Raw genomic sequence first — 12,651 nt, forward strand, 5'->3', positions numbered from 1 at the left:
ACTTAAATATAAGCATTATACTAAATGTTGTTATTTAGTAAAATATTCAGCACATTCTGCATTGCACTCCTGTCCCCAATTTATTATATATTTTAGGAGTCGGAGTCGGTGCATTTTATACCGACTCCGACTCCACCAAAATGAGCTCCGACTCCGACTCCACGACTCCGACTCCACAGCCCTGCGATAAAGTCACGTTCATGACCTCTGATTTGGAAAAATTTACTTTGATGTTGCTTAAGTTGCCAAACTCTTTGAACTCCTTGAGCAAGGACGGGAAGGATATGTGTGGTTGGGAAATGAACATGAGAAGGTCATCCGCGAATAGAGCCAGCTTACGGTTCTCCCCCCCCCGCCTCTATCCCGTGGATGCTTGTGTTGTTTCTCAGGGCGACCGCAAGGTGCTCCATGACTATGACGTATAAGAGGGGCGATAGTGGACATCCCTGTCTCGTTCCATTGTGGACCAGAAAGGATGATGATAGAAACCCATTTGTCCTGACTTTTGCTGAGGGTCTCGTATACAGGGACGCAATTCTACCCAAAAATTTCTGACCCAAACCCACCTGTCTCAAGGCTGCCATCATAAAGCTCCAACTGACCCGGTCGAAGGCCTTCTCCGCGTCCACTCAAAATAAACACATGAGAGAGTCTGAGCCTTCGACCGAGCCATCAGGAGGAACAATTTGTTTGTGTTGTCCTGTGCCTCCCGGCCTTTTACGAATCCCACCTGGTCCGTATGTATTATCCCAGGCAGGGACGGGGCAAGTCTGTTGGCAAGTGCTTTAGAGAAAAATTTCAAATCTAAATTAATCAGTGAGATGGGTCTGTAATTTGTAACCAGCAAGTGGTCCTTTCCCGGTTTGGGGATAACACCTATGTGTGCTTCAAGAGACTGGGCTACCCACTGGGAGTTTTCAGATATGGAGTTAAATACTTTGGTCATGAACGGGGATAACTGAGTCTGAAAAATTTTATAGAACTTAGGGGTAAACCCGTCCGGACCTGGGCTTTTGCCTGAGGGAGAATCCCTGATAATAGATGCCACTTCTGTCTCTGTAAAGTCTGCTTCTAGGTTTTCAACCTCAGTATTGGGTATAGTCGGCAGGGCTGTTTTTCCAAAACGTTTTTTATTGATTTTTCAAATTTGTAAAAACATGACAAGTATCATTGCAAAAGAAGAACATTCGTCTGACAAAATGTGACATAGAGGTGGGTGATACCCCAATTTGGAGTTCCATGTTGCTGTTCGATTTAAGATAATATAAAGTAACATTAAACCAAAACAGAGGTAATGAAATATAATATAACATATGCAATACAATTCGTTAAATCTCTGTGTCGTCCCTGAATGATTTCAATTTTGCTAGCGTGCCTTGGTATTCCCAACCGTCTCGTCTCCCCCTCCCGCCAGAGCCCCCTCCTAGGTGATTCTCAGTTTACCCAGGCTGTCCTGGATATCGCTCAGGATATACCACGCCGAGTGAACAAAAGGTGCCATCAGGTTAATTATTTCTCCCTGTGTGAATTGGCTTTCAATAAAATGTCTCCATCTCACAAAAAACTTGGCTGTCAACCCATCTTTATCCGTCTCCGCTTCTAGTTTTTCCCACTTCAGAAGGTTGTGTAGTTCGCCGATAACCTCCTTTATGGATGGGCCCTCCCTTTGAATCCAGTGTTTTAAGATGCAATGCTTAGCTATCATGGCTATGTCATGCGTTATTGCGTATTTCCTCTTTTCCTGCGTGTTCGGGCCTCCTCCTACTCCTCCCTCAAAGGAGTGGAAAATCCACACCATTAAGTCTAGTTTGCTGAAAATTCCCCATGTTGACTGGGCAAACAGTCTGACTTGGTTCCAGAACCTAGCGATTGTCTCACATTCCCATAGCCCATGCAGCATATCCGTTTTCTCTTTTTGACACGTAGGACACCACCTATCCCTACCTGGTATGTTGAAACCCATAATGGCCCTATGTAGAATTCTGAATTGAGTGTCTCTCCATCTCTCATTGGTAATATGTTTCCGCACTTGTACCCATCCTCTCAGTATATCATCCACCACTTCTTCCCTTCCCAATTGTTTCCCCCACGCTGTTAAAGTCCGACTATCCTCCCGTGAGATAAGCACCCCCCTTAGCGATCGATACATTTTAGAGACATTTATACTTGTTACATCACATTCCAGTAACTCATCAATCGAACTTCTGTTCAGCTCTCTTCCAACCACAACAAGGTCTCCTATTATTCCATGTTTCAATTGTTCATATTGGATGATATGTGAGCTATTAAGGTTGTACTTATCCAACACTTCCCGACCTGTCATCCACCTCCTGTCCTCCACATTCATGACATCTATCATTCTCCTGACTCCCCTCTCTTTCCATCTAGTAAATAGCTTGTTTTCTCGTCCCAGGGGAAAATTTGGGAATGCCCAGGGGTTCAAGTACTTGGACACTTTCCATGAGAGCCCCAGTTTTTTCCTTACCGACTTCCATGTTAGCATGGTGTCTCGGAATATAATTGAGTTCCTTATGTGCCCTTCAACCCTGGATAGTGGGGAGTGCAGAATGGACGTCAGATCCCACGGTGACGCATATTTAGTTTCCATCGCATGATCTGAGTGCCTACTCGTTCCTCTCACCCAATCAATTACATGCCTCATGATACATACAAGATTATACCCTTGGACATCTGGAAAGTTTAGACCTCCCTCCTCTGTTGACTTCATCAGCGTACGCAGCTTTATTCTGGGTTTCCTTCTCCTCCACAGAAATTCTGTATACGCGGAGTTGAGCTTATTCACATCCTTTAGTTTTAGCAATAGCGGGATTGTCTGGAAGGGATACAGCAGCCTAGGAAAGCTCATCATTTTTATCAGGTGGCATCTTGCCAGTAATGGAAGTGGCAGACCTTTCCATCCCTTTAATTGAACTATAATTTTCCTGATTAGCGGTCCATAGTTCAAGTTATAGATTGTTTCCACCGATCTTCCTATATGCACTCCCAGGTATTTAATTGAAGATTGTGCTATAGGAATTCCACATAGACAGCCATCCCTTATTTGTCCCCCCATTGTCCCATGATGCCCCTTTAGGAACATGATCTCGCACTTTTTTTTGTTCAGTTTGAAACCGGAGAATGAGCCAAATTTTTCAATCAAGGCAAGAGTCTGTGGCAAATCCGCAACGGGGTCCCCCATATAAAGTATGATGTCATCAGCAAAAAGCGCTGTCTTTACTTCTAAACCCCTTATCTTGATTCCTTTAAAGCTATTTTGTCCCTGTAGTATTCTTGACAACGGCTCGATTGCCAGGTTGAATAAAAGAGGAGATAATGGGCAACCCTGTCTTGTTCCCTTCATCAAAGGGAACACGTCTGAAAGAAAGCCCGGAGTGTGTACCCTAGCTCCCGAGTTGGCATAAAGGTTTCTAATGTAAAGTCTCATCTTGCCTACAATCCCTATGGCCTCCATTACCCTGTCTAACCACCTCCAATTTACATTATCAAACGCTTTTTCTGCGTCAAGTGTAACTAGGGCAGATCTAGCCCCTCCCTCAGTGAGAGGCAGGGCTGTTTTAAGTATGTAATCACTTATTTTAGTCTCCAAAGCTTCTTGTGGCATATCCCCAAATTTTCCCCTTATGTCGTAAAGGTCACTATAATATTTTTGAAACTGCTCCGCTATGTGGATTGGGTTCTGAGTCAAAAGGCCGTCCGATTTTTTGATCGTAGGGATGTGACTGGGGTCCCCCCTCGGATGTAATAACCTAGCTAGTGGTCTGCCACATTTGTCCGCATATTCATACATAAATATTTTTAGTCTATTCCTGTGGCGCTCGTATTGTCGCTCCAGAATGGATTTAAGTTCCTCTCTGTTTTTAACTATCTCTGTCAGTGTCACCGGGGATAATGTCTGCTTATGGATCTTCTCTAGGTCTGAAATATTCTGAAGTAGAGACAGAATGGTTTGGGCTCTCTCCCACTTAATCCTAGCCCCATGTTTGATCAGAATCCCTCTCAACACACACTTGAGTGTCTCCCATTGAACAGGTAGGGTAGTAGTGTCTCCTGAGTGTATCTCCAAGAATTCATCTATTGTGTTCTGCAGGTCTTTCAAGCATCCCTGGTCCCTCAGCAGACTATCATTCAACCGCCAAGACCACGGCTTCCCAGACCCATCCGGGATAGTGGGGCTCAAAAATATGGGGGAATGATCTGATCAAGAGATACTGCCTATAGAGGCCTGTATCTGCCATGTCAGGGCCTTCTGACTTACAAGGAATAGGTCTATGCGGCTGTACGAAGAGTGAGCCGGGGAAAAATGTGTAGTCACGGTCTACTGGGTGTAGTGTTCTCCATGCATCCACTAATCTGAGTTCCTGTATACCACGTTTAACCTTTGTTAGTTTCCTTATTGAAAGTTATGTCCCAACGTTGTGTCTACCTTAGGGTCCAAAGTGAAGTTTAAATCACCGCCCACGATCACGGTCCCTTCTGTGAATTCATCCAGTGATGACAGGAGAGAGGAGCAGGTCGTTGCCGGATCTCTATTCGGTAGATACCAATTGACAATGGTGAAAATGGATGAGTTAACATTAATATTCAGGAATATAAATCTTCCCTCCGTGTCCACCCGTGTATCTAGAACTGTGTGCACTAGGGACTTATGGATGCCTATGGACACTCCCTTGGATTTGGACTCTGGGTTGGAACTGTGGACCCAGTTAGTGTAATATCTGTCTCTAAAGATGGGGAGGTGGCCCGTTTTAAAATGTGTTTCTTGGATCAATAGTATATGGACGCTCTTTTTTGTGCATGTCAAAAAATATCTGGGAGCGTTTTTGCGGGACATTAAGTCCCCTCACATTTAGTGAACCCTAATTAATCTGCGTCATTCCAATACGGAGGAACGGTGGGGACTCTAGGGATACGTTCGGGGATTAGGGAGAGAGAGAGCTGTGCAGGCAAGTAGGATAGGAAGAGCAGGGAAAGAGAAGAGGAAATAAAAGAGAAGAGGTAAGAAGGTCGAGAATACAAAAGAAACTACCAACAAAGCAGTAGAAACCAAAAGGCAAGGAGGTCAGAGTGCCTCCCGCCTGCAAGGTCACAACAAGACCCTAACGTCGGGTCTAAAAAGACTAAAAGTAACTGTATAGGTATAAGAGAATACCAAACTGTCTAACCTAGGGATGGTGAGACTACGCCACTACTTTATGGAGTGTTATCCCAATCAGGGAGGGAACTTTCTACAAAGGAGCCCCCTGCCCCGGACTAACAATAAGCAATAATTCAACTTAGTCAGCCAGAGCCCTATATAATGTGAGGACACAAGGTCTAGAGAGAATATTGTGTTATACACCGTCAAGGGGTGCCACCCGCTTCCCCTTCCAGGAAGGCGGGAGGGAACCCCCCTCCCTCATAATCAGTAAGACTTAATCCCCCTGGCAAAAAAATTATGGCAAAACTGGGAGGTACATTCTATTGAGAAACAATGAATTTTTGTTTATAAACCAATAACTGCTTAAACATCAGACTGGTCTTCCTCTTCGAGGGCCACGCATCCGATCACCATCTGGGGCAGCACCCCATCCCCCCATTGGAAACACCGGCCATTCCTCTATAGGCACCAATGGAATGTCCAGGGCTGCAGCAAATTATGGCATATCAGTCGGGTTCCTAAGAACATGCATTCTTCCCGCGTGTCGGACCTGCAGGCGGAAGGGAAATCCCCAGCTGTACTTAAACTCATACGAACGGAGCATATCCAGGAGAGGTTTCAGTGCTCTCCTTCTTTGTAAAGTGAAACGGGATAAGTCCTGCAGAATCTGGACTTGGCTCCCCTCGTATGCTGGTGAAACTCCACTGTGCAGCTTAAACAGGATGGCCTCTTTAAAGACATAACGGTGGACCCTGCAAATCACATCTCGAGGTCTGTCATTCTGTGTAGGTCTAGGGCCAAGCGCTCTATGCACTCTGGCTAGCTCCAGGGGTTGGCTTGATGGTTCACCCAGGATCTCATTAAACATCACTTGGAGGGCTCTCTGGAGATCCTTAGGTTCAACAGACTCTGGTAAACCCCGGACCCTTAAATTGTTTCTCCGGCCCCTGTTTTCAGCATCGTCCATTGCTTCCACCATATATTGTATTTTGCGGGAGTGTTGATCCAAAATGGCCCCTTGTGCCTGAGTGGTGTCTTCTATATTCTGTATTTTAGCACCCTGTATTTGGTTCTGAGTGTCCACTCTTTCCACCTCCCCCCTCAGCGCCGACAGCTCTGTGCGGCATGCCTGTTCCAGCCTTGCTATATATGTCTCCATATCTTCTCTGGTGGGCATAGAAGAGATGTGTGCCCGGATTTCATTAAGTTCTGTCAGCACTCCTGGTTCATGTGATCTTATTGTACTTGTGGCAGACTCTAAAGGTACCGTCACACTAAGCAACATCGCTAGCAACATCGCTGCTAAGGCACAACTTACTAGCGATGTTGCTGTGTGTGACATCCAGCAACAACCTGGCCCCTGCTGTGAGGTCGTTGGTTGTTGCTGAATGTCCTGGACCATTTTTTAGTTGATGCTCTCCCGCTGTGAAGCACACATCGCTGTGTGTGACAGCGACAGAGCAACAACTAAATGTGCAGGCAGCAGGAGCCGGCTTCTGCGGACGCTGGTAACCACGGTAAACAGCGGGTAACCAAGAAGCCCTTACCTTGGTTACCCGATATTTACCTTCGTTACCAGCGTCCGCCGCTCTCAGCTGTCAGTGCCGGCTCCTTGCACACATAGCCAGACTACACATCGGGTAATTAACCCGATGTGTACTGTGGCTAGGAGTGTAGGGAGCAGGAGCCGGCACTGACAGCTGAGAGCGGCGGACGCTGGTAACGAAGGTAAATATCGGGTAACCAAGGTAAGGGCTTCTTGGTTACTTACTATTTACCTTAGTTACCAAGCGCAGCATGCTTCCATGTGTAGCGACGCTCCAGCGATCCCTGCCAGGTCAGGTTGCTGGTGGGATCGCTGGAGCGTTGCTTAGTGTGACATCTCACCAGCGACCTCCTAGCAACTTACCAGCGATCCCTATCAGGTTGTATCGTTGTTGGGATCGCTGGTAAGTTGTTTAGTGTGACTGGGCCTTAACTCTGCTTGCATTTCCATATCATACACACTTTGACTCAGGCTGTGTCTCACTAAAGATAGGAGATTTCCACTAGCAGGGCCCTGTTCCCCATTTGCAGCATTAACAGCCTCTGCTTGAGATTTATTATTGTCCTCCTTCTGTGACAGGGATAAGGACACCTCTCCCCCCTCTTGAGGCCTCCGCACTGCAGGTCTGCAATGGTGGGGGTTGTACCCATGCTCCCTGCTCCAGGGCTCCCCTGTACCTGAGACCTTGCACGCTGGGTGTCTGGGGTTATCAGCTGCCTCTCCTCCGCTGCCCGGGTGGTTTCCTCCCTCTGTCTCTGCTGCTGCTGGGGCTTCCCCTGCCTCTCCATCTTGGAAGATGTCTGCGGTGCTGTCCTCTGCTTTGGCCCGGTAAGGAAGCCTCTGATTCCCTTCTCCTCTGTCCGTGATGCTCTTCTGCTGGGCCCCTGGGAGCTCTCCCTTCTCCTGCGCTGCATATCCTTTTCTTCCAGGCTCTTGGGCTGGTTTGTCAGTAATGTAGTCCGTTGGCAAGAGCTGAGACAAACACGTCCTCACTCCTCCATAGCCAGGTCACGCCCCCAAAAATCTATCTTTTTAAAGGGAAGGGCCCGATTCATCACAGCTTTTTCGCCAGAATTCTGACAGAAAAAAACTTTGAACAGTCACATAATTTAGGTGCAGCTTGAGGTTACCACTTTTTGCTTTCTTTGGCCAATTACAACAAAATGGGGTGACTGCTGCTTGTCAAAGTTATGACTAGCAGAAGCATGCTCTACTCCACAAATGCCCCTGCAGTAAACATGGGCCTGTACTGAGGTACACGCTATTCATTTCACACACCTAATTCACGAAAAGGCTTATCCCTGTTCATATATCAAGATTGTTTAACTCTATCACATCCCCTCATCAAAATCGGCATGAACAATGCCAGTCTTGATGAATCGGGCCCAATGTGTTGTCAGAAAATTGACTTACTGTTTAAATCAAGTTTTCCATTATATGCATTTAAAAAACTAAATCGTCAATACCAAAAGAATAACGCCAGTGTCCAGTGTGAAAATTGCAAGAGTTCTAATTTTTATTTTTAATACAGGTTGTTAAAATTTCGAAAAAAAAAAAAAATACATTTAATACAAAAACTTGATTTCATATCAATACATTACCTTCAGTGGCGACACAGACAGAAAAGGGCCCCTGTGTAAGAACAGTATATGGGCCCTTTCCACTCCGATAGTTCTGCTATGACAGATCCTCCTTGCTGCTTTGGAGGTGAGGATGGGCCCCTTTACCTATTGGGCCCCTGTGCGGATACACATGCTGCACCAATGATATGTCCGCCCTGACTACCTTTAAAGAATGGGAAGGGAAAACTACAGGTTTTATTTAAACATAACTAAGGTGGAATAGGAAGGATGAAATAATCAAATCAATTTAGCCATAATTCTTCGGTTCAATTGAACACCTTATGTAACATTATTCCAAATATGTTTCTTGACAAACAATACGCAAATATGTATCGTTATATAACAATACAAAATATCTGAGACCTTAAATGATATAAATTATTCATATATTTTATTTATCTTCATGGATTTAGGAGAAAAACACAACAAACGTCTCCAACCGATATGTATCTATGGGCACATGATTGAAGTATTTCTCATTTATGGAGTTCTTTTACTTGAATGTCCTCAATCACAATTGAGATAACCCTGAAATTGGGCCCGCTTAGCCTGATTGACAGTTCACGTCTCATACGGACTTAAAAACTTTCAGAAATTATGATCCCTTTTACCAATTAGTCTTCTAAGAACTTTGTTTGCCAAAGACAAACCTATTTGACCCAATAAAAAATTCTCAGTTGGACTTAGAGAGGCATGTTTATCCCATGACCAGATTTTCTTAATGCGCTCTTTCCGACAGTACATTATTTTACAGCAGCAATACAAAAAAAAACTAAGGTCAACTGGATCCTGCCGTTTGCCTCTTCTCATTACCACTCTTCACAGCCTGAGAATAGGTGACAGACACAAAAATGTGCAGAAGATGACTTGCAACTCAACCGCATTGCACCCTTTTACATTATTAATACTATGATTTATGGTACAAGGCACCATGTACTTTTCATATAGAACTATGGTAGAAAAAGAATGTATTAACCACAGGAGCTAAAAGAGCAGACGTACTAGAACCAAAGTGCGAAATGTGGTGAACTGTGTTGCTGGTTACCAGTGACATCAGTTGAATATTACACGGTAAAGTCCTGGAGCGTTAGGAATACAGCTGCTCATTGCAATCCTCCTTAGCGCTCAGTTTGCCACAAAACTCCTGTTTAATTCTGTTTAAAGGTTATGGCAAAATGAAACTTGGTCCGAATGGGGTCAAAAGAAAAGTAGACCACATCTACAAGGTTCCACAGTGGCTCCTCCACACAGAGGGGTCAATTTCTCAGCTTTGACAACCAGCAAGCGGATCCTGCCAGTTAGAACTTGAATGTGATTTATCCTACGAATGTTGTACGCTCATATACCAATGGACTGGAGGACTTGACGTTCATTGTCATTCAAATGATTGGAGAAAGCAGAAAAGCACGGTTGCTGGGAGAACTGTTGGAGAAATTCCGTCAAGTAGGTCTATAAAAAATAAACAGACAAGAAGTTTTTAAAAAAAAAAAAAATAATTGAAAGTTTGAAGGAGGATTAATACATGTAACTAGATACTTACTTGCAGATCAATCTGGTATAGGGGGTCCTTCAGTACATCAGGATCATCCTCCTCATCATCCTCATAGTAATCTTCATCTGTAACATTATGTGATTAATTATTTCAGGTATTGACAATTGCTCAGATAGAACAGCTGAATGCTTATGCAACAGTTAAAGGGAATGTATCTATCACAAAAATGCTTTAAAAGGGTTTTCCAGTCTAAGGAAAGCCTACAGTCACTGTGTGACAGAGTGCCAAATTGTTCCCATGCAGGTGGGCAGTCACATGCCGACTAAACCCTCCTCTGCTAGAACCTTAGTCACATGCCGACTAGACCCTCCTCTGCTAGAACCATAGTCACATTCCAACTAGACCCTCCTCTGCTAGAACCAGTCACATTCCAACTAGACCTTCCTCTGCTAGAACCTTAGTCACATGCAGACTAGACTCTCCTCTGCTAGAACCTTAGTCACATGCCGACTAGACCCTCCTCTGCTAGAACCTTAGTCACATGCCAACTAGACTCTCCTCTGCTAGAACCTTAGTCACATGCAGACTAGACACTCCTCTGCTAGAACCTTAGTCACATGCCGACTAGACCCTCCTCTGCTAGAACCATAGTCACATGCCGACTAGACCCTCCTCTGCTAGAACTTTGAGAAATGAAGGAGTCTAGTCAGCATATGACTGCGCGTATGCAAACAGCATACTAGTGGCCACCCATTACCCACCCGCAATACATTGGAATTGTGACACTGCACATTCAGCTGTTTCCAGTCACAGACTGACTGCATGCTTTTCTTCTTAAACTTAACCCATTGAAATTAAGATTTCTACAACATTTCTGTTCTCTCAATGGTCATTATATGCAAACTCTGACGAAGCCGTTGCGAAACGCGTGTCAGGTGTGGGCGGTGTACTCTGGTGGGGCCTTGACCTTGGTGGGTATTATCCCTCAATAAGCTCTCCTCCTTTCTGCAGGGATCAGTGGTTCTGATCTATCTGATGGCTATTTAGCCTTTCCTTGAGTTTTTCTACTTGCTTGTGCAGTATTGTTGCTGTGGCTGGCTGGACTATTCAGTCCTAGTATTTGTGCCATCTAGCAGCTGCAGTAACCGGTCGCGGTGATTCACTGGTGAATATGTGATTGCTTGATTCCATCTATATTTGGCTGTGGTTGACTGTGTATACTTTTTGCCAATACAACCCAGTTTGGTCTTATTTTCCTCAGTGCATCTGATATACAAACCAACCATATATCCACATTTAACAGTCAGTCTTGATTATTTTACCATGAACCACTGTTAAGGCCCCTTTACACACTGAGACTTTCAGCGATCCCACCAGCGATCCCAACCTGGCCGGGATCGCTACAAAGTCTCTGGTGAGTCTCTGGTGAGCTGTCAAACAGGCAAACCTGGCCAACGACGCAACAGCGATCCGGACCTGCAGAACGACCTAGCTAGTCAAACACTGGAAACGAGTGATGTGTCACAATATCTGTCAATCACTATTCTCTGTCAGTCGGTCTCTCCCTCTCGGTCTCTATTCTCTGTCGGTCCGTCACCATCTCTGTCCCTCTCTCACAGTCTGTCGTTCATTTTCCCCTCCTCTCTCATACTCACCGATCCCCGGCGCTGCACGGCATTCACACTGCTGCGGCGGCTTTTACTATTTTGAAAAAGCCGGCCGCTCATTAAATAATTTCTTATTCCCTACTTTCCCTGCCCATAGGCGCCTATGATTGGTTGCAGTGAGACACGCCCCCACGCTGAGTGACAGGTGTCTCACTGCACGTAATCACAGCAGCCGGTGGGCGTGTCACTATGGAGTATAGAAATAAATAAATAATTAAAAAAACCGGCGTGCGGTCCCCCCCAATTTTAATACCAGCCAGATAAAGCCATACGGCTGAAGGCTGGTATTCTCAGGATGGGAAGCTCCACGTTATGGGGAGCCCCCCAGCCTAACAATATCAGTCAGCAGCCGCCCAGAATTGCCGCATACATTATATGCGAAAGTTCTGGGACTGTACCCGGCTCTTCCCGATTTGCCCTGGTGCGTTGGCAAATCGGGGTAATAAGGAGTTATTGGCAGCCCATAGCTGCCAATAAGTCCTAGATTAATCATGGCAGGCGTCTCCCCGAGAATCGTTCCATGATTAATCTGTAAATTACAGTAAATAAACACACACAACTGAAAAAATCATTTATTAGAAATAAAAAACACAAACAAATTCCCTCATCACCAATTTAATCAGCCCCAAAAAGCCCTCCATGTCCGGCGTAATCCACGAACCTCCAGCGTCGCTTCCAGCTCGGCTGCATGCAGGTGACAGGAGCAGCAGAAGACACCGCCACTCCTGTCACCTCCACGCAGCAAATGAAGAGAGCCGCGTTATCGGCTGAGCTGTCACTGAGGTTACCCGCTGTCACTGGATCCAGCGGTGGCCGCGGGTAACCTCAGTGACAGCTCAGCTGATCGCGCTACTCACCTCAGTTGCTGCGTGGAGCTGACCGGAGCGGCGGTGAGTAGCGCGATCAGCTGAGCTGTCACTGAGGTTACCCGCGGCCACCGCTGCATCCACCGCTGGACCCAGTGACAGCGGGTAACCTCAGTGACAGCTCAGCCGATCGCGCGGCTGTCTTCATTTGCTGCGTGGAGGTGACAGGAGCGGCGGTGTCTTCTGCTGCTCCTGTCACCTCCATGCAGCACAGCTGGAAGCGACGCTGGAGGTTCGTGGATTACGCCGGACAAGGAGGGCTTTTTGGGGCTGATTAAATTGGTGATGAGGGAATTTGTT

The 12,651-nt window shown here is 45.8% G+C and overlaps 1 protein-coding gene across 1 annotated transcript in view; it reads right to left on the reverse strand.

The window, feature by feature from the left end:
• Nucleotides 1-8,695: 8,695 nt before the first annotated feature.
• IPO9 (importin 9) overlaps nucleotides 8,696-12,651 on the reverse strand; it is a 146,337-nt gene continuing 142,381 nt past the window's right edge. The window contains exons 23-24 of the mRNA XM_075335844.1: nucleotides 9,867-9,943; nucleotides 8,696-9,775 (exon numbers count right to left, since the gene is read on the reverse strand). Coding sequence (XP_075191959.1) covers nucleotides 9,665-9,775; nucleotides 9,867-9,943 — 188 coding nt within the window. The 3' untranslated portion in view covers nucleotides 8,696-9,664. The remainder of the gene's footprint in view (nucleotides 9,776-9,866; nucleotides 9,944-12,651) is intronic.

Source organism: Anomaloglossus baeobatrachus, chromosome 2 (genome assembly GCF_048569485.1).
Source record: "Anomaloglossus baeobatrachus isolate aAnoBae1 chromosome 2, aAnoBae1.hap1, whole genome shotgun sequence".
NCBI classification, from domain to species: domain Eukaryota; kingdom Metazoa; phylum Chordata; class Amphibia; order Anura; family Aromobatidae; genus Anomaloglossus; species Anomaloglossus baeobatrachus.